Source organism: Hypomesus nipponensis, chromosome 5, assembly GCF_054491055.1.
Source record: "Hypomesus nipponensis isolate SF chromosome 5, ASM5449105v1, whole genome shotgun sequence".
Taxonomy (NCBI): domain Eukaryota; kingdom Metazoa; phylum Chordata; class Actinopteri; order Osmeriformes; family Osmeridae; genus Hypomesus; species Hypomesus nipponensis.
Window position 1 is genome coordinate 6043711 of NC_140365.1, and position 22412 is coordinate 6066122.

General features: G+C 51.3%; 1 protein-coding gene across 2 annotated transcripts in view; it reads left to right on the forward strand.

Moving 5' to 3' along the window:
• spns2 (SPNS lysolipid transporter 2, sphingosine-1-phosphate) overlaps nucleotides 1-22412 on the forward strand; it is a 62759-nt gene that overhangs the window by 2856 nt on the left and 37491 nt on the right. For both annotated transcript variants that reach the window (XM_084698412.1, XM_084698411.1), the window contains exon 2: nucleotides 15638-15703. In XM_084698412.1, coding sequence (XP_084554538.1) covers nucleotides 15638-15703 — 66 coding nt within the window. The remainder of the gene's footprint in view (nucleotides 1-15637; nucleotides 15704-22412) is intronic.

Here is a 22412-nt window from a genome sequence, read left to right on the forward strand (position 1 = left end):
GGCTGCTGATGTTTTATGCATGTTCAGCATGTGCACAGGACCCTCTTAGAAAGGAAGGGGAGCTCTCCTCTCGTCTCTCCTCCCCTCCATCCCCTCTTCTCTCCGACTGTATAAAGAGAGCCATCTGACTGACACGAGCATCTGCGTAATTAGTCTGTTCAGCACATCAGCGCTAGTAGTCGATGGTTCAGTGGGAGGGGGGCTGTTCAGGGTAAGGTACGGGTTACTCCTGACAGCCTAGAGCCCTCCACCCCAGGCCCCCTCCTAGCCACAGCATCCCCAGCTCCCCGTCTTAGTGATCCCTATGATGGATCTGTACAGCACACACAGCGGCCGTGGAAACAGGAATGATTGGGACCATTTTCCACCCTCCCTTTCCTTCCCTTCCCTTGTCCCTCCTTTCCACTGCCGCCCGTTTCTGTGCTTGTTTCTCTCCCCTTTTGCAAGGTGCTCACGGCTCTTTATCCCTCCCTCCCTCCCTCCCTCCCTCCCTCCCTCCCTCCCTCCCTCCCTCCCTCCCTCCCTCCCTCCCTCCCTCCCTCCCTCCCTCCCTCCCTCCCTCCCTCCCCCTCTCTCTCTCTCTCTCTGTCTCTCTCTGTCTCTCTCTCTCTGTGTCTCTCTGTCTCTCTCTGTGTCTCTCTGTCTCTCTCTCTCTGTCTCTCTCTCTCTCTCTCTCTCTCTCTCTCTCTCTCTCTCTCTCTCTCTCTCTCTCTCCCTCACGCTCTCTCTCTATCTCACATGGGTTTCCCCCAGCTCAAGTGGAACTGATTGAGGTAGAGGTGAGGGAGTGGTGAGGGAGGGGTGAGGAAGGGGTGAGGGAGGGGTGAGGGAGGGGTTGTCTGCAGTGACTGAGCTGCGTGGTGTCTGAGACAGGTGGACTCTCTGCAGAATGCAAGCCACTAGGTGAGCCCTAGCCTCGCCTCAGCCATCCATCAGAAGATGGTGGCGCGTGCAGCAGTTACAGTTGTGGGCTGGACCCCTGCAGCCTCGCCCCTCAGACTGCCTCTGCATCACACCTCACGTTTCCTCCCTCACACAGTTTAGTGCACATACTGCAGGCACGTGCACACACATACTGTGTACCTAGAGGCACACTGATGCATGTCGATACTCACAAACACACGCACACACACTCACACACACGCACATGAAAAGAAAAATAGATGTTCTATGCCAACTGCAGTTCATTATTTAGTGCCAGTCTGACTCAAGATGATGGTTGACACCACAGTGGAGAAATAAGATACTGTCTGTGTTGACGCATGTCTCCAGATGTTTTGCTTTGGTTTACATTGTATATTTTTTTCAAAGCCATGTTATTTACTGCCAATATTCTTTATAAGATATTTCACTATCAGTTGTGGGCTTTTTACAGGGAATTACAGCCCTGGAACACAAAGTCATTGGAGAAGATTAAACCATTGCATTTGCGTCTCCACATCTCCCAGCAAAATCCTGCAAAATCTATCATTAGCTCTTACACTTACATACAGGGAAACACACCTTGTCAATAACAGCCTTCAGCTCATGAAAGTGACTTGAATACAAACTTTCCCCTCTGGAAATATGATTGGTCCTAGTGCAGGCAACCAAAACACATGCTTCCAACACCAACAAAAAAAATCCTCTAAAAATGTGTTTCAAATATCCGTTCGCGCTCCTCTTGTTAGTGCTCTGTAATTTCAGACTGCTTCGTGTTTAATTGACACACATGCTGGGAAGAGAGAGCTGCACAGTTGTAATTTGTGCGACCTCGGCATTCTAGCGGCTCAGTAAACAGACAGGGCGGGTAATCTGTTTTTAGTCAGGCAGGGTGAGGAGCCAAACCCACATGCGGACCCCATCATGTGGTTCTGAGGTGCTGGAGAAACAAAGCGTTCCAAATGACAAGGCGGGTCGCAAACCCAGAACTGGGAGAGATGGGATGAACCGGGCTGGGCAGGGCTGGGCTAAAGTGGGCTGCACTGGGCTAAAGTGGGCTGGGCTGGACTCAGCTGTTGTTCTGCTGCTAATGCAGGGCCTCCTACCCTTAATCCTAACAATGGAGAGAGGCCGCTACATCGAAAAGATTCGAGCCAACCGTGACTGTTAACGAGAGTTGGATGGGAGTGTGTGTGTGCATGAGTGTGCTCGCCCCCTCGACTGTGGTTGGTTCCACGTCCTTGATGTGGTCGTTCCTCCCTCCCCTGGTAACAGCGTGTGGGAGAGAGCGTGTGGCGTGGGAGAGGAGGCAGTGTTGCAGTGTCTGATCCCCGCAGCAAGCCTGTCTGGCAGGGAGGGCTCCCCGGCCAGGGTGGGATTGGAGTGGAGGAGAGAGGAGAGAGGAGCCTGATGAGTTACGACGGTCAGCCCGGGTCACAGGCCCTGAGCTTTATGGTCCCTCGATGGAGCCATTCAACCTGCAGACGCTTCCACGCCCACTGCTCTTTAGAGTATGAGAGTTCACATTTAGGAAGCTGAGGGTAGGAACGGCAAGGTTTGATTTGATTGTCCAGTCCCTCTGAAACGTACGATCCCAGTGGTGGTCCCTCTTGATCCCTCAGACAGTCCAAGCTCCCCGACAGCTTACCAGAAAGACAGGATTAGGTGTTTTAAGGGAATATGGGGGGCAAACAGGGGAGAGGGCAGACGGTCGGCACTTAAAGTTATTTGCTTGATGCCGTCAACGCAGCCCTGCTTCTCCGCCACCCCTCCCGCCCCCCAGTGGCCCCATGGACACCCCCTCCTCAGCCCTCACACTGGCTGGTTGGAGGAGGCTTAATCCGGCCTAATCTGGCTCTGCTGATGAATGCTGGAGAGCAGAAGATTAGTGTTGATCTCAAGGCATCCTGAGCGTCCGGCTAGTTAGTTTTAGTCAAGAGCTTAATTAGTGGTCTGTGTGATGATAATCCTGCACTGTGAGGAAACCCTGAAGAAATATGTCCCTCAGCAGCACCTGTAGACTGACTGGACAGCATGGCTGCAGGGGGGAAAGGGCAGGTTAAACACATTCCAATCCTTCAAACCAACACACATCACATGCACACACACCAAATTAGATAGATACGGATATAATCCTTTTACAGATAACCTGTTTATGACACTGGTTAAGAGAGGACCACTGAGCCTCATGCTGGGTGATCCATCCAGTCAGACTAGATGCCCTTTCCTGCCTGGTCACTCTGGCCAAAGGCCTGTGTCCACCCATGCCTCTACTTCACTGGTGGCTCATTCAGTTAAACCCACCATCTTTTACATAGGACAAACAATCAAATGTGTAGATTGTCAAGATTCTTCTCATGAAAAGGAGATGGAAACACGTAATTTAAATACTGCACATGTCAAATTGGTGTTTGGTTTAGTCAAACTGTGCCTGTCGTGGGTACAGACGTGTTGCTTGGATTTCCTCTCCAGACGTGGAGGTGCTGAAGTGTTGCTTTTGGATGATTTCAGGATGTGACGTGCAGATTGGCTCTTGCTGCTAATTGAACTTTGGTTTAGGCGGCTCTCTTGTCATCTCTGTCACTCCTTTTATAGAGTTCACATTAAAGGCTTCCAAACAACAACAAGAGTATTAAAGCGATGGAAAGGGCTCCAATCATTTAGTTTATAGGGTTCTCTCTCTCTTCACAGCCCTTTTCCATCTGTTTGTGCTCTGCTCTCAGAGCTGGATAGAGACAGAGTCTCGACATGCCAGTCTGCACTGTGGTATAATGAACTGTACATGGATGGGCCATCATGCTATTTTGTCCCTAGGCAAATGGAAACTCTGTCTCCCTGAATGACCTAGGCACCTTCTATGTCTCTGTGGACAATCGGACAGTGATACTACTACACAGCAGAAATGGTAGTAGTGTTTGACAATTTACTTGATATCCTGTCAGTGGACTTTTCCAAACGGATTTTCCATAGATTTCGGTGAATTCCCTTCAACCTCATTTCCTAGCGTGTGTTTCCCCTCACAGCGTGTGTGTGTTCTTAGGGCTCAGATTTAGCAGAACTTGGTAATAGTAAGCGTAGGAATCAGACCGAGCCTCTTCCTCTTTCAGAGCTTACGCTTTCATGTGGGCACGCCAGCCCTAACCCAGCAGGCCAATGCCATATCTGTGGCAACCGCTGCGACCCGGTGACCCCAGCTCTGTACGCATGACCCCTGACCCCGCTCTCAGCCGTGAAGGGGGAACTGCGTGGGACGTGTGGGTGGGGATAAAGCCCTGTGGAGGGTGTTATTTCAGCCAGGCGCGCGACCTGGTATTTAGCATCTCTCACCACAACAATGAGGCCAAAGACACACTGGATTCTAGAGCAGATATTTTTACTCAGCCTCCTTCCTGATTTCCTATCATATCCTCCCTTCTACGAAGGTGTCTGGTTGAGTGCTTTGTGTCGGAAGCATCGCCGCAAGAGCTAAACTCGATAACATCTACATTTAGTCATTTAGCAGACGCTCTTATCCAGAGCGACTTACAGTAAGTACAGGGACATTCCCCCGAAGGAAGTACGGTGAAGTGCCTTGCCCAAGGACACAACATCATTTTGCACGGCTGGGAATCGAACTGGCAACCTTCAGATCACTAATCTGATTCCCTAACCGCTCAGCCACCTGACTCCCATGAACGTTGGATCCTTTACCAATTAAAGTGGCTACACAAACCCTCGTGTTTGTGTTTCACATGTGGAGCAGAGTGCTCGGGTGAGCTCCTGTGACCGCTGTCCATGTCATCTGTGAGCACATCTGAGCATGTACAAACAGAGCTACAAAGGCACCAGCAGGGGACATAAGGAGAGGCTGGCAGTGTCGTCTTTGGTGTTGTCCTCCTCACTTAGCGCCTTTTGTTTTGGGATTAAAGACCGCAGGTGTAGGCGGAGCAGTGAAGCAGGAGGCCAGTGTGTGTTTAATGAGACATTGAAGTGGCACTTAAAAGAGTCGTGCCGAGGATAGAGGGGCTATGCCAGCCTTCAGTCTCTCGGAAACCCCTCCAGAAACACTGGGATTATATTACCTCTCGTGTTTGTAATGGTTCTTTTTTGATCAGGCTTTACACTCATCTGAGAGGATTAGCTTGTTTACCTGCTGTTAGAGTACTCCTGCTCTGCAGACAGCATGGTTGCTGCGAGCGCCGGCCAGGAACTGGACATGTGCTCAGCTATTTCACTAAGTCCTGTTGTCGAACTGTCAAACAATCACGCAACTCTCCGCATTAGTGACGGTAGTACTGGGCCCGAATTTCCCCTTTTCTCCAACTGACTGGTGACCTTCAACAGAAGGGTGTGTGTTTGTGTGGTATTCCATCCCCTAGGACAAAGGCTGCCATCAACAACATGCCTGTTAGAGGTCCTGTCAAAGCATTCCCTTCTCCCCCTTCCTCTGTTTTAGGCCTCCCAAAAAAGCACAAATATGACATTCCCTTATGTCAAACACCTCCCAGCTCACACACACATTCAGACATTCAAAAACACACAGACATCCCGAGGGAAACAATAGTGTTTTTAGAGATTGCTGTGCCGTGAAGGGCATATTCAGATGCTCCCCTGAGCTTTGGTTCAGGACAGTGACACGTGCATTAGAGGCACACTCCCAAGCCAAAAATGCTGTTTGGATTGGATTTGAAGGTCTAATCTGTATCTCCCTACAACTACAAATAAATGCACACACACACACACACAGACACACTCACACACACACACACACAGCTCTGTTTGTCAGCTCTGAAACCAGAGCTGCTCTTTCTGACACACATCTTGCACCAATATTAGCACTTCCCTTGAAACAGCTCCTGCAAACTCTGCTTTGGGTCTAGAATAATATTTGGAGTTCCTATTTACGGCAGATCTTTATTTACAGGCTCTTCTTCATGAGCAAAACATGTCATCTTCTCCCCCTTTCACATGTGATGGAGTCAATAATTAACAGGACATGATTATCTAATATGCCTCTCCACCCAGCAAACATTATTCGAGTGTACGTGAGTGTGTGTGTGTGAGTGTGTTCCTTTACTTTGCACTTCCTGAGAGAACATTTGGATTAAGATTATAGCGTGGATAGAGTATATCTAATTCATTCTTTCTGATGGGCTAAGAGCCTCCAGCATGTTGTGTTTAAACAGTTAGTGTGAGAGGGCACTGACCTCTCTAGACTGTGATGTGTATCTGTTATTGCCTTAGGTCAGAGGTGACCAGTTTGTGTGTGAGAGCCAGTGGGAATGTGTGTGCGTGTGTGCGTGTGACTTTAGTAAAAAGACACTCTCACCTGGTTTGTGAATGCCTGTGAGAATGTGTCATGACTTTTGTGTTTGAGGCTGGCAGTGACAGGGACAGCCCAGAGTGGTATGACAGGCTCCAGGTGCATGCTGGGTCGGGAGTGGATTGACAGGCTAGGTGTTCAGGTTTCCGCAGGGTGGATCCATGGATTAATAAAGCATTCCTTTGATTCTTCAGCTGCTTAAATGTTTACCAATCCATTTTAAACATTCAGTATACACCCCAGGGAGCGAAGCAACCTCACTGCTTCAAAAAGATTATGTGCACACACTCCACAGACACACACAGACACACACCACACACCACACACCACACACACACACACATGCCTAGCACCAGCAGGTCTTCTTTGTACTTAAATGTTTGTAACTGGTGGTGATGAGCCTGGGGCGGGCTATGTGGTCTACAGTAGGTATGTTTGCTTGGTGTGTGTTCCTAATAAAGTGTGTGTGAGGAGGTAGGAATGTAGGAAGGCAGAGATGTAGGACAGGAACGAGGAAACAGGACTGTGTTGTTTTCCCACGCTATATCTTAGTATCAGATATTCTCATCATGTTGTCAGTTGGTAAAACAACATTATGATGTGTTTGCATATGAGTATCTTAAGAGATTTAACAAAACACTGTCGCTGTAGAGTCGGTTTTTCCTTACTTACAGCACGTAAAAGAAAAGTGAAGTGAAGTAGTTTTCTTTAAAGGTCTAAATTAGGTTTTTGGGATGGTCTCAGAGCTCATTTTTCACAAGAATGCCTGGAGAAGACATATTTGGGTCTCCCTCGCACCAGTATATTAAATTTCGCAGATTCAAATGAGAAGCATGTCTTATTCATGAGAAAAGGAGCCTTGAATCAGAGGGCATTAACTCAACTGTTCCAACGAGGGTGCTGAAATAGGGCCATACCATCTGTGCCCTTACCCTGACAAGAACCTTTCTGGGTGACATCAGAAAGGACAGGGTGTACTGGGGTCAGAGGTGTCGGAGGGGCGGTGAAGCTCCGGACGTGGGCTAGCCAGCCTGTACCTGAAGAGCCCATGGTAGGTGCACCATGGTGGAGAAGGGCACCTCCACCAGAGGCTGGAGTGACCTTCTCTTCCCTTTCAGGTCCTTCATTTGAACCTCCGGGGAAATTCAGAAAGTGCTTTGATAATGGGGAAGCCATGTAAGTGTAGTCTCCCCAGGCTTGTTGTCTAGCTGAGATGGATCGAAGAGTAAAGACAGTAAGGAACCGTGTTCCAGTACGCATCCTTATGTTAGTAAGGCCAGTAAGCATCCTTATTTTAATTGCAGCACATGGGACAGTGTGACAAATGTATCCCATTAGTGTGCTGTAGGGGTCTAGGAATATTTGTAGAGTACTATGAGAAATTTGGCCTGACCTGAGCATGGAATAGCTAAGAGATATATGGGTAGTGAATACAGCTCTAGCAGGAAGTCCTTCTTCCATCTGTTATTATGATTCACGGCTCCAGCTGTCAGCCAGCGCTCCAGCTGAGCGCCCGGTTAGCACCTCTACTCTGCAGTGTCTATGGTAAGGTGACACAAAATGGCTGCTCGGCCGCTCATCTGAAGTGTGGTATTCCCTCGTCACATAACAACGAAACTTTGTTACTACTGGCGTTGAGATGTGTTTGGAGATCACCGCTGTGCGCTAAGAGCATGTCCCCTGTTGTACCAGCCTTTCCCATTGGGTCTTATTTAGACACTGTGGTCAGCGTGACAAGCTAGCAAAGCTGCAGCCCGTTGATGCTAAATTGAGCCTGAAACAGCAGTCTTGACCAATTTTCTTTTCGGTTTTCACGCCCCGAGCAATCTTGAAGAGTGCTTTTTTTCCCGCCTCTCTTTTCTACTTTATTCGGTTTCTTTCCCGCCTCACTCTCTTTCTCTATTCTCTCCCCAGAGAGGAGAGAGGCCTTCCTATGCTGTTTGAGGAGGGTATTGATTGTTCTGCTTCTCTGCTCAGACAGAATCAAAGAGAAGCTGGAATATTCTAGACGGTTCAGCCTTCAACCAGGGAGTTGAAACTGTCCGGCATGCAGTGATTCTCCATGCGAGAATCAGTTATCTCCTGCAGCAACACTGCCACCAATCAGAATCTCCCAGCCCCGTGTCTAGGAACCTCAGGGTAATGAGAGAGGCACACCAAGAAACACTGCGTGTGTAAATGACCGTAATTAAGCCAGCTAATCAAACGATGCGGGCTTTAGCGCGTGTGCTAATTATGCAGCGAGTTGGCTTCGTTGACCCTCTCGGCATATTCCAATCCACACACAGGGAGAGATGGAGAGAAAGACAGAGAGAGGGAAATGAAATCTCGTTCAAAAGTACTACACAATGACTTTAATCTCCGGCTCTGTTATGTAAAACAGCAGAGGGATTACCAAGTAATTGTAGTTCACAACATCACGTGTGCTGATACAGGCCGTGCGCTAGCCCTCGGTGTGGTCAAACATAGCTCACACACGCACATTGAGTGTGAAAATTGGACAGTGATTGGCGATCCTGTCTGTCTTGTGCCCGTCTTCTTGGGCAGGCTGTGGAGCTGCAGCCTCTCTCCCCCTAATTACAGCAAAGTCAGTGTGCATCTCTGTGTGCAAGCTTCCATGTGTGGGTTTGCGGCAACCCAGTGTGAATGAGAGTGTGAGAGTGCAAGTTTGCAAGATTGATTTAATTGGGTATCACTATCACCCGGGATGGATTCATCCTGGACAGTGATGCTGAATTGCATTGGCCTCCATCGTGCTCCATGCCTGGTGGAATCCCCTGTCAGTGGTCCTCCCCCCTGGCCCCCCTCCAGCCCCCACCCATAAGCCCCCTCCAGGGGGCCCCGTTCTCTCTATCTGCCACTGCCAGCCCACATAACCTGGATGCAGGCATCCCAGAAAGGTTAGCGTCCCTCGAAGGACACGACGATGATGTGAAAGAGAGCTTAACACCACGATCTCGTGGCAGCCTCAGTGTGCCTCATCTAAAAGGCCTCGACCTCGCTCCGATGCCCTCCCCCTCCTCCCCCTCCTCCATACGCTGGCAGTGTTCGCTCCCACGAGCAGGCAGAGCAGCTTCGAGCTGCATCCATTATGGATGAGCTATATGTCCTGTCTGCTCTAGAGAACGTCTCCAGCGCCATGAAATATTGAACGCTCATCGGCTGGATGAGACGCGTGGTACACTGAACGCTCAGGGTGCTCGCGGGGGCCTGCAGCGGCCGGCTGAGTTTCCCGCTCCTTACGCGAGTCACTCACACGCTCATGTTGTTTGCAGTGAGAGAGTCAACAGCAGAGGTACACAGACAGACAGGCCAAGAGTGTGTGTGTGTGTGGGGGGGAGGGTGGGGGGAGACGCGCCGTGACTCAGGTGTTTGACCAAGCTTGTGGCGGTGAATATGCATAGAGGGATTATGCTGGAAAATAGCCTGCTTCTTCTTCATGACAGCTACTGTTTCAGCCTCGGCCCCAGACGGTTAGCAGTAGACGGGGTTCTTGAGTGTCAACAGAGCTCTGGAACCCTGGGCTGCCTCCAGCCAGCCGCAGTGAGGTCATGCTTATTCGAGGTGTAGCGACTGATCTGGTATGAACCCGCAAGGCAAGATTAGAACTGTCTAATGGGACGGTATTAGACGTTCAGATCGCCACACCTCGCACACGCACAAAGGCCTGCACAGATACTGGAGCCCATCCCTTGTGCACACTTGTAAAAACTCTCACTCACTTACTCACCCTCCCCGCACACACACACACCCCGACACGCAGTCACTCTCTGCTTCTCAGACATCTGCTGTGTGTTTCTTCTCCGTGTGGTGGAGGGAGGAAGTGGGATGGAAAAAGAGTCCCCCGCCCGTCGGAGCAGAGTGGCACGGCCCAAAGGGAGGAGAGCCGACGGTCAGGAGCCCTGCGGCCGCAGGCGGACATATTTGTGGTCAGCCTTTCCTCCGCTGCAGGATCGGTTCACTGTGGTCCAGGCTTTCCCCTGCTCACAGGGCCTGAGAGGGGCACACACAGACACAAAAGTCTCTCTCTCTCTCTCTCTCTCTGTCTCTCTCTCTCTCTCTCTCTCTCTCTCTCTCTCTCTCTCTCTCTCTCTCTCTCTCTCTCTTTCTCTCTGTCTCTCTCTGTCTCTCTCTCTCTCTCTCTCTCTCTCTTTCTCTCTGTCTCTCTCTCTCTCTCTCTCTCTCTCTCTCTGTCTCTCTTTCTCTCTCTCTCTCTCTCTCTCTCTCTCTCTCTCTCTCTCTCTCCCCCATATACACACACTCTCTCCGATCTCCCAGCCATGTACACAGCTTCTTGGGGACACATAAAAGGGGAGAACCCTGTAGAGGACCAGAGAGCGCTCGTCTGCAGAGCGGCCTCCTTCGCCAGCGCTCTGTCACACTGGGTCAAATGAAGGACTTCCAGAGTTCCCAGAGCAGCCAAGTGCGAAAGGGGAGGGTGGAGATGCTACTACCTGGACTAGCGCTACACACACAGGATAGAAACAGGCCCTGCCTGACCCGGTGAAGGCAGTCTCTCCTCTCGTGCTTGCCTGTCTTCCTCCCCGCACCTCTCCATACTATATGGGACACTTCCCTCCCTCCCTCTTCCTAGCCTAGTTTCAGAGAGCAGAAATAGAAACTGGGGGCCGGAGATCCATGAATCCCTGGTGGGGACTGGAAAATGAAGTCTGTCCTATCCTGACTGATGGGATAAATTATGTGTGCGTGGGTGTGTGGGTGTGTGTGTGTGTGTGTGTACTCGCGCGGGTTTAGTCTCGGGAGACCTATGCGGGCGGTGAGTCATAGCACAACAAACGCCGGTCTGACAAAATTGCATACAATATCCTACTTCGAAAATCTCATCTGGATTAGACTATTACACAATATTGGTTTGGTTGAAGCTGTGTGGGTGAACCCGTGAGCTTCCCAAGCAGATTGATCTTCACGGACCTACCCGCCTCCAATAAACAAGATAGAAACCCGACACTGTGAAGAAGCAGTCACAGACTTATGACTGGAATATTCCTCCTGGTTCCTCTGTGTCAGCCTGCTCCAGGAGACAACAGGGGCACCGGCCCGTTCCCGGATGCCTGACTGGTGCTCCTCCCCCTCCCTTCTACCTCTGGTTCTGGCCGTCGAACCCTCGGTGCACAGCAAAGTTTCATACCCTAGAAAACGGATTGACCAATCAAGTGTGATAGTGTGGTGTGGTGCATGTGGTCGGTCTGTGTAGGCTCTCATAAAGCAGCATTGACAGGAGGAGGCCATGAAGGCTCTCTTTATGAGAGCTCTGAATAGGTGTCAGCTCCAGTGCTGCCCTGCACCCCGGCTGCCCCAGAACACACACACTAAAACAACACTGCAGGGCTATGTCAGTGAGTCACACCGGCACTGTGACACTCGCAAAGAAACCGCCACTGTGTAGGTCTGCCATCGAAAAAGTGGGCTCGATAGACGTCGATTCCAATGCCGCCGCCAGAGAGCCTATTTTGCGACGACGGAAAAACAAAGTCGTTCCGACGTCTCCCACGCAGAGCGAAAAGAAGAGGCTCCGTTCGAGCACTCTTGTGTTCTGTGTCGGTTGCTCCTCTGGCGTGTCGTCGTCGAGGTACCCGGAGAGGTCGGGAGAATGAAGCTCATTCCTCTGAGGGCGTGGCCTACAAAGAAGCGGCGTTACTGTGGTACAGCCACGGGCGCTCATTAGCATCAGGCTTGTGTGTATGTGTGCGTGTGTCACCTGTGTGTTACCTTATCTGGAAGTGGATGTTGTGTCGTCAGGCATTCCTGCCGTGCTCCTGTGTCTCACTGGCACACTACATTAGACAGAGTAGCCCAGAGGCCAGGGGCAGGAGCAGCTCATTCAGTTGTTTCATTCAGAGTTCAATTACAGTAAATGCCCCCTGCAATGCACTGAGAACATGATCGCAAGCCCCAAATCAACTTGAGCTGGGTCAATCGTGTTTTCAAATATTTCTGAGGTATTTCGCAAACCCACTTCACCTGCTGACACCTTGAAGTGTGACACTCGACTTAGGGTTGGGAGAGAAATAAAACCCATCAAACAGAAGAGGTCCGGAAAGTGAGAGCACAGAAGAAAAGAGAGGAGGAGGAAGGAAGGGGAAAGTAGAGGATAGAAGAGAGGCGGAGAGAGGAGGAGAAAGGGGGAGGGTAGGAGAAGCAGATCAGAGGAGAAAGGAGAGAAGAGGAGAGGATGAGAGAAGGTGTGCAGAGGCTTTTGATGTGAAGTCTCCAGGATTACACAGGCTGACATCCTCCGCCATCTCGACCTTTCCTCCTTCTGTGCCCACACGGCGTTTCCATGGCAATGCAGCACCGGTGGCACCAAGGCGGGCGACGGGGCTGTGTGCATGGTACCTTCATGTCATACGTCACCCTAGGACCAGGTCCTGTTTTACAGAGAACTAGTCATGAACTGCAGTACTCATGTTGTCAGGGAGACGGAGAGACCGAAATAGAGAGAAAGACAGTGACAGAAAGGCAGACAGAGACAGACAGAGAGACAGATGGACAGAGAGAGATGGAGAGGGAGAGAAAGAGAGAAAGAGAGAAAGAGAGAAAGAGAGAAAGAGACAGAGAGAGAGAGAGAGAGAGAGAGAGAGAGAGAGAGAGAGAGAGAGAGAGAGAGAGAGAGAGAGAGAGAGAGAGAGAGAGAGAGAGAGAGAGAGAGAGAGAGAGAGAGAGAGAGAGAGAGAGAGAGAGAGAGAGAGAGAGAAAGGGAGCGAGTGAGTGAGTGAAAAGGGAGATTTGTCATAGAAAGGGAGAGGGGGGAGCTTAAGAAGGAGGAAAAGAACAGATCTGATCAAGGCGCCAAACCTTTATGTGGAGTCTGAGTTGCAGGGAAGGCCCTCTCAGTGGGTGGAGATGGCAGGGCTGATATGCTGCCTCACCAACACAGAACAAGCTGCTTCCGGTATTCTCTCCGGTTAACACAGGGTGGCTCACAACACAAATCACTACACCTGCTCTTTACACTGCAACACTGGGACCCTGGTCCCTGGTGTCCTCATCTTATCAGATGGAGTGCAACTGTGTGTTTCTGTGTGTGTCTCTGTGTGTTTCCTGCGTCTCCTGTTCACCTCCAATCAGGGACGTGGGTGGTGCGATAGGGTGGGGGGGGGGGGGGGGGGTGGACGTATGGGTGGGCGGGGTTGGTGGGAGGGGGGGGGGATATTTGGTAATTGTCCGGTGAGTGAGAGTGGGTGTGGCATGACCAGGTGCTGACTCCACTGGTGAGGGACGCTCCACCATCTGGCACAGGGATCCCCTTCCCAGCGGGCACACCGTGTGTGTGTGTGTGTGTGTGTGTGTGTACGGGTGTACATGTGTATTTGTGTGTGTGTGTGTTTACAGTTCCACCAGGCTAATTAGAGCACAGCCTAAGCAAAGTGACAGCTCGGTCTCCGTGGCAATGTTTGACCAACTTGACAGGAAGAATCTCGTCTGGCTCCTGCAGCCGATCTGTCTGTCTGGTACGAGAATAGATCGCCAGGCTCGTGTGTGTGTGCTTGTGTGTCTGCGTGTGTGTCTGTGTAAACGTGCGTGTGTGTGTGTGTGCATGCGTGCTTGTCGGTGAGGACAAAACAAAGCGTTTCTCATTCAAATTCGCCCCCCCGACGAAGCGTTGTTCTTGGTTACAGCTGGACCTCGTTGCAACATGACGGTCCTTACTTGTAGTTCTGAAGCGGCGAGGTGCTGAAGCGAGCGGGATGTTGTGGTGGTGGAGGAGCAGGAGGAGGAATGCTGGTTGGAGCGAGAGAATGTAAGCAGGTGTGGTGTCTCGGGTGACAGGAATCTGACATGTGCTCCGACTAAGACTCCCAACATGCACCTGCCCCAGTCCACTTCTCTTTGAAACACATCTCGACCTCAGGGAGCAAATGGAGTCAGGGAAAATGGGCCTGGGCCCGTGACAGTAATAAAGCCGTTCGGCTAAGTGCCTTCTTTGTCACTTTCCTAATGACTTAAGCTATCCGTCTCTGCTTCAGACTAAATGACTTGGGTAACAAGATCGTTGTCAGGGGTACTTGTCAAAACATGCAACATTCCAGTGGAGTTTTGGAGAAGCTACTTTCATTGTAGGAGAGGAGAGGTCAGGAGAGGAGGGGAGATCTGAGGAGTGTAGTTGAGGTCTGGGGAACACAGCTCCAGATTCTGCTGTTGTTTGGGTTGTTGAAGGATGCAGCCTCTCCATATTTATGAGGACTGTGCGGTAATCCCCTCGACTGAGCTGTCAGTCCCCCCGACAGGACCTAAACACACAGCACCACCGCCCCGAAGGAGAGCCTCTGAAGACGGGGAGGAAAGAGAGCCAAGAAGGCTTCTTTAAAGATTCAGTTTTTAAAGGCGTGCGGTAGCATTCTTTAGACAGACATTGCTGTTTCTTCACCTCTCCCACTGGAACCTGTCATGAGGCGAGTCTTTCCCAGCCTTGAATCCTCGCTCCCGGATTCTCTCTGTTTTCATCTCACCGTTTATGACATGTGTCATGTCCTCTAGATCCTTCGCCGGCGTTTCGGGAGGATGTAGCCATGTTGGACTTCTTTTCCCGCCCTCACATGGGACTTTCTCGGCGTTCGCTGCAGAGATTCGAGACGGCTTTTTAGTGTAGATGATGACAGAACATTCAGCTGTCTTACATATCTGCTGCCAGCCTAAACCACCAAATGCCACGGAGCTCATTAAGTTCTCAGTACAGTTCCCAGCGTGTGACCTTCTCCCAGGAATTTCCCCTCCGTGGCGACATAGCTGTCCTCTGGTTACAGAAGCACACAGCAGCACACAAAGCACTCACATCAAAGCCCATTCCGAAGGTGCCGGCGAAGCACACCTTTTGCATCACCTCGCTGAGTGACGTCTTAATTGGCGTTGTGGCACAAAACCTTACCTCAAATATCTGCCCTGCTCACGGTATCATGTGATGAACCAGAAGGGCACGTATGAACTAATGCTGCCCCTCCTATAGGACCGATGGGGAGGGGGGGGGGGGGTTGTTTGAGTACGGTGTGTTGTGTGTTGTTTTTGGAAAAGGAAGATAGACTGGCTCGAGGCTAGGAGTTGACAGAAAGAAATGGAGAACTGAAACTACAAAAGGCCTTAAAACCCTGCAGCGCTCTCAGGATCTCTAAACTGTATGCCAGCCAAGAGAGCACTTACCACACGGCACTTCTGAGTGTGTTAAGGGCGATGATGAGTCTGCACACGGAAGCACCATATTAATTGATCTCCATGTAGCCCTGTGTGATTTTACCATCATGCTATCATTCAAACTGAGCTGATTGTTTAAACATTGTTGATTATGATCATAATAGCAACCGCAACATCATAAACCACAGCAATAACATCCACCTCTCTCTCTCTCTCTCTCTCTCTCTCTCTCTCTCTCTCTCTCTCTCTCTCCTCTTCTATGTGCAGGTGTTATTCTTGACATCCAGAAACACTTTGACGTTACTGACAGCGGAGCTGGCTTGTTGCAAACAGGTAAGTCTCTCTCCATCCCATAATTACATCTGTAACACCCTCTGGGTCCAGATCTTTGGTTGTCCTCCCTTCTGTGGACAGACCCATTACCTGAGCACGCTAAGCCTCTCTCAGCCCCACAGATGGGGACGACAATGGGATGAAAGCCCTGGGCTTAGGCCTCTGTCTCCCCACCTCCACCAGTCCTGAAGCTGGGTAATGAACTGTACCTAAACCGCAGTCAACAAACAATGCACAGCAAATAATATGCAAATGCGAGTTTCGACTGCATAGTTTTACGGCTTCACCTACAACTGAGGTCTAGCATGCTGGCAGTTTGACAAGGAGGCGGGCATGCAGATACACAGGCAGACATAAAGACAGGCAGAAAAGAAAGACAGGCAGGCAGGCAGGCAGGCAGGCAGGCAGGGTAGGTTAGGGTAGTGAGAGTCAGTGGAAGGGTCTGGGCAGGGCTTCCTGCTCCACTCTGGCCCAAAATAAATCTACCTTTTGTGAGGGAGTGTCCCTTTGAAGAGATCTTATTGGATGGCAGACACACACACACACACACACAAAAACAGTGTGTTATTTACGAAATTGGGGAGCTGGTTAGGGGACTGATGGAAAAAAAAATACAGGTTTTAAAGTGTTTCCTCTTTTACTATTCTTAAAAAAAAAAGAATAATCCAACTGCCATGGACAAATTGAATAAAGCTTTCAGGGAAGACACATTCTTTACAAGATGACACTTGTACTATACAGTAATTAACCATTATAATCATAAATTTTCTTTATTTTCCATTCCATCATATATATGGAGGCTATTTAATATTTCTCTGTAGAGTTTATTAGCTCTTCAATATGGAGGGAATTTATCTCCCTGAGAATGTTTGCCTAAAAGGTGGGAGGAATCTAACTGTGGTATAATAGTCCAGCCCTATGATGTCACTGTGTTGTGAGTGACAGGTGAGAATTCTCTCAGAGCTCTTTTCACTCCATTACAGAGGCTCTCTCATGCTTCCACATCGCATCACAAGGCTTTGACCTTTTTCACATCCCGCCCATGCAGACAGTCATCGTTACCCAGCAGTAATGTGTGAAATCAGCCCTTGCATATTTAAGTCTAGCTCCAGCAGAAATGGGGGAGAAAGTGCATGGTATTAGTTTAGAATCAGTAGGGGGGCTGGCATTTGAGGGGGCACACTGACCTTTTGCAGGGGATAGCTGTTCTGCCCAGGCACATTTAGCATGTGTCTCTCTCTCCCGAACCCTGAATGCATCGGATCCATCGGAAATACTTCCAAAGGCCACATATCCTAAAAGTCTGCAGTTGTTGCTGTGGTTCAGAAAAGAGGTTGTGTTTGTTCTTCTTGTGCGCTGAGCTAGGCACACAAAACACCTTCATGCATCTCCCACCCTGCCTCCAACACACACGCACGCACACACACACACACACACACAGTTGGGCGAGTGGCAGGTACAGCTGCTCCGCCCCCTGCCCCCTGTCTGCTGATGCAGACCAGCGAGAAACAGCAGTTCAGGTCAGTCTGAGGCACCTATACCATGTCCTATCCTGCCCCCCCCCCTCCCCCCGCCCTGTCCTCCTTTGTCCTGTCCTGTGGCCTGTGGCGGCGTGGGCTGGTGTAGGCCACACTCTGCCTGGCCCTTGATCCCCGGCTGACCTCAGTCTGGAGCTGTCCTGAGGAATGCGGGGCCCCGGAGCTGTGGGAGCAGCCTCTCTGGGACCAGGAGCCTAGGTGTGAAAGGAGGGGTTCTGCGGCTGGCATGGTCTCAGACAGGCCGGGGGTGGTGAGGAACACTGCATGGGTGTCTGCGTCCACATCTTTGCGTGTGTGTGCGTGCTCCACCCCCTCCCGCGATTCCCCTCATTCGTAAGGGAGAACAAACTCCCCCTGTGTGAGCACCTGCACCAAGCCCTGCCCGCTGTTTGCCCTTCTCTCCTCCTCCCCCGCTCCATCTCCTTGGCTTCCTCCTCACTTCCTCCCACCTGGGACCGCAAACTGCTGACACCAGGATCCTGTGTGTTGCCCGGTCACCTTAAAACTCTGCAGCGTTGAGCTCTCAACACCTATATTACTAGTATGGCTATTTACAAGCCCTGGTTGACTTCTGGTCAGGCTCATTTAGGATGTTTGGCTTCCTCTGTGGTTTTGGCTCTTGTGCTTGGCTCTGGTTGTGGCTGTAGGGCTGGCACAGAGCCTCCAGAAGAAAATATGGGATCTGTGGCACTAACCGTCTTCCCAAAGTGGATATGGGACATTAAATAACCCCACTGGCCACTAGAGGAGCACTCTGAACCACCGGCAGAAGCTCTTGTGGTAGTATGTGACAGACGTCTGTGATTGATTGAAGAATTAACGTGCGTTAAACTTAGCCTTTCTGCTTTTGCCTTCAAACCAAACATACCAAACCCCAAAGCGAAACACACAAAAAAAACACCTATAACTGGTGTGTGTACTGCATTGTACGGTGTGTTTGTAAGCGTCGAACATACTTCTGTAGGTGTGTGAAGAGAGGCCTGTGAGGTGAGGGGCTTTCACTCAGGTGATGTGTGGCATGTGCTGGGGCCCCACTCCTGCTGCCTGTCCATCAACACACTGGAATGTTCCCACACACAGGTAAAGGCCCCTGTCATTCCTGTGCTGGCCAGCCCAGCCCCAGCCCAAGCCCCAGCCCCAGCCCCAGCCCCAGCCCAAGAGGCTTGGGACAGGCAGACCTGTCAGACCACTGGGCCTGCAAACTGACAGGCGTGTGTGTTTACCAAGGCCTGGGGGCTGGGAGACAGAAGGGTAGGGTGGTGAGCAAGTGGGGTGGGGACCCCTGGAGGCCAGGGGAGAGGGGGCAGGGGTCAGAGAGGGAAGGTATGGGACGGCCAGGGGGGTTCACCTGGATGATATTTCACCTGGTGCAGGTCCACAGGAGTCTTCAGGGTGTCTTCTTTGTTCTGCTCCTGAGAGAGGGAACGTGAGAAAGGAACTCTGCCTTCTTGTTATCATCAGTGAGTGATTGTTGCTGTGCTGCTTTGAGGCGAGCCTTTTTTATCCGGCTGTATAAATGCTAAATGCAATCCATTACCGGTGTTATGATCCATTCCAAAAGTTCCTGCAGGGGGCAGCTTTTATTAGGTCAGGGTAGAGGAGGGCGGAGGGGGAGGGGGGGTGTCTGAGGAAGGAGCTTCTGTTCTCTCATGGCTGTCCTCCATTCATCACTGCCAGGCTGCAGACAGTCTCAGTAGCCTCCTCTGTCTGGGGCAGGCCACCCCGCCTCAAACACCAAGTACACACACACACACCCGCACACACAGACACACACACACCCGCACACACACAGACACCCGCACCCGCACTCACATAGGAACGCACACCCATCCAAGCACTTACACACACACACACACACACACATACACACACACAGCCAGACTTACCAGGGTGTCAGTCAGTCACCCCCAGACTGTGAGATCCGTGGAATGGGGCCACAGGTGTGGACTGAGCCTTGAGCCTTCGACAACACTCCCACAAGTCACTCTCCTGAAGCTGTGGCCAAGAGGAGGAGTCAGGGGAGATTTGCTCCCAACACTTCCAAGGTTTACAATGAACGCCTATGATTTTCGTTGGGCAGAGACTAAAACCAGAGGCTTACACGGTGGTTTGTGGCCATCTGAAAGCCCTTAGCAACTGGGAATAACTGTCACAAGTGTGTCCAACTTCATATTTTTATGTAGAGTGTTGGTCGCGGTCTCCGGTTACTCTATAATGGAGAGGTGATTTCTCCAGTCGCCTCACCCGGTGTGGAGTAAAGCTATCAGTGCTTGATCAGCTGTGCTGCCTCCTCACAGCTGCTCCACTCCTTCCTCCTGTCTGTCTCCCCCTCCATCCCTCCCTGCTCTCTCTCTCTGTCTCTCTGTCTCTCTCTCTCTCTGTCTCTCGCTCCCTCCGTGTCGGTCGGTGATTAGGCGTGACAAGACGCGCTCCCGTCTCAGCTCTGCTTGGCAGCTGTTGCCACTCTGCCGTCACTGTGATGGGCACCTTGCAGGAATCAAGCCTGTGGCGGCAGAGAGAGGGGGTGGAGGGAGCCGGACGGATGAAGGGGGAGAGAGAGAGAGAGAGAGAGAGAGAGAGAGAGAGAGAGAGAGAGAGAGAGAGAGAGAGAGAGAGAGAGAGAGAGAGAGAGAGAGAGAGAGAGAGAGAGAGAGAGAGAGAGAGAGAGAGAGAGAGAGAGAGAGAGAGAGAGAGAGAGAGAGAGAGAGAGAGAGAGAGAGAGAGAGAGAGAGAGAGAGAGAGAGAGAGAGCGAGAGCGAGAGCGAGAGAGAGAGAGAGAGAGACAGAGAGAGAGGGAGAGAGGGAGAGAGGGAGAGAGAGAGGGAGGGAGGGAGGGAGGGAGGGAGGGAGGGAGGGAGAGAGAGAGAGAGAGAGAGAGAGAGAGAGAGAGAGACACCTGTGAATCCCTGCTCATTGTAAGGTTTAATGACCCGCTACAGTATTGATTTCCAAACCCCAACCAATGCCTTTCTCTGGTGCTCAATGGGGCTTGTGGAGAAGGACAAGGAACAGAGTGGGAGTGTACTGTGGAAATCCACTTCCTGGTTCTGTGGATGTGGACGGTGTGGTGTCACTGGACCCACGTCTGCAGGCCCGTTGGTTGTTTGAAATCAGACACAGGGTCGCTGTCGAAGGACTGCTTCCGCGAGGGACCTCTGAGGAATAGTTCTCTTTGCTCTTAGCGGTCAAGAACACTCGCGGTCACATGACGACACTGTGTGCATGTGTGTATGCGTGTGTCGGGGTCATCATTGAGCCAGTCCTAGCCCCTGGGCTCTCTTTCTCTGGCTGTTTTTATAGGCCATGTCTCAGAGGAGGGCAGCTGCCACACTATGATCCCCCCTCTCCCCCGCCTCACTTCCTGTCCCCGAGCCAAAAGTCTTCTCTTTGGCTGCCTGTCCAATCTCGAGATCAGAGCCAATTAAAACAGGCGTGCCATCAATATGAGGCCATGGAAACGGTAAATCCTTTGCCTCTGGTGAATGACCTATCAGGTGTCCCCTCTGCTTCAGTGGAGGGTCCCCCTTGCCCCCATTGCCCCCCCTGTCAGGACTGGTGATTACCTGGTCCCCCTCCCTCCTCCGCTTTCTCCAGGAATGATCAAGCTTTCGTAGAGACGCCGTGGTGTTTTCTGTGGACTCTCTGAGCTTGAGCTAGGATCGATAGCCCCCCTGGGCCCTGCCTGTTCACAGGGGAGATGTTATGTTCCTTCTCTTTTGACTGATATCAACAGATCAATATGGAACACACACACACCCGGCCCACTCGTCAAATAGATCATTACATGTTCCCCCTCTCAAGGTCGAAGATAGGATAGAGCGATTGTATTCAGTGTTTGCTTTCATTTATGGTGGAGTGCATGCATGGGGCAAGTGTGTGTGTGTGTGTGTGTACAGAGCCTTGTTTTTTTGACCCATTGGTCCCAACAACATTGGAAGCAGAAACACATCCACAGCCTCGCTGCTCCATCCTCTGTCAGCCCAGGCCTGTCATTAAGTCAGCAGCTCCTGTAGTTATGGCAGCAACATGGCCGGAAAGAAAATCTCCTCGCCCCGCGCAAAAATGCCTTCCCCTGGATCCCACTGCAGTGACAGACGAGACCACCACACCAGGGTTTGTCTGCTCCCAGACGAAAAGTGACAGGATAGTTTATGTGCTGCACGAGGGCTCTGTCTGAGTCTCACTGTTTCTCCACAAGTGAATACAGTTAAGCCTAAACCCACCGTGAAACGCTTTGTCTGTGCTCACGCCAGCTCGGAAGTGCCAAACAGTTGGTCCACACGCTGACGGCTCCCGTCCTCTCTCCATCCCGGAGACTGCCTCCGCCGCTAACAGTCCCCAGCTGCCCCAGCTACCCCCCCCTCGACCTCAGCTCTCATCGGGCCGTACCATCCCGGGCCTCGTGGAACAATCTGCAGCCTGTTGAAAGGCCATCGAGGAGTGCTGGAGGCTAATGGGCTAGCGTTAGCGGCCATGTTGACAAGACGAGGTTAACAACCCTCTCACAGCTCCAGATGGGCTCACTAAAAACATGAGGAGGTTCAACCCCAAACTTGGCAACCCCGCTCGCTGCTCCTCTATAGAAGTTAACCACTGCATTCCTCCACACCTAAGCAGGCCTGGTCCTCTGGGGCAGCTCCCAGGCCGCAAGACGCATTCATCAATCGGCAGACGGCCCTGGTGGTAACACCGCGCTAATGCAGCCTCAGATGTTGGTTTGGCGGAAGGCGTTTGCTGTTGAACGTAAACGGGTGGAATGTGGGGATGTTTAGAGTTCCACCCATGAGTGAGTGAGTAGACTCAGAGAGGCTTTGCCAGGGGAATCCTGGGGAGGAAGAGAGCGCGTGAGAAGGCAGTAGGTGCAGTGTTAAGGTATGATATTGACCCTTGGAGACGGTATGACTGTCAGTCGCACCCTCCCCAGGCAGTTAAGGCATGAATCATTAGAGTGAAACACAACAGCCCATTGCCCCACAACTCCTTGGACACACACAATGCTGTTGCAACTCTTGAGGTTATTTTGACTCTAATTGGCGGTGACTGAACGTACAGTGCAGTCTGTAAACAAAGTGGACGGCATGAGGGCCCTCTCAGTTGCCTCAGTAGCAGACAGAACTGAGCTATCAGGATGAGTGATTAAGCTCTTAGGATATCCTATCCCAGACCGGTGG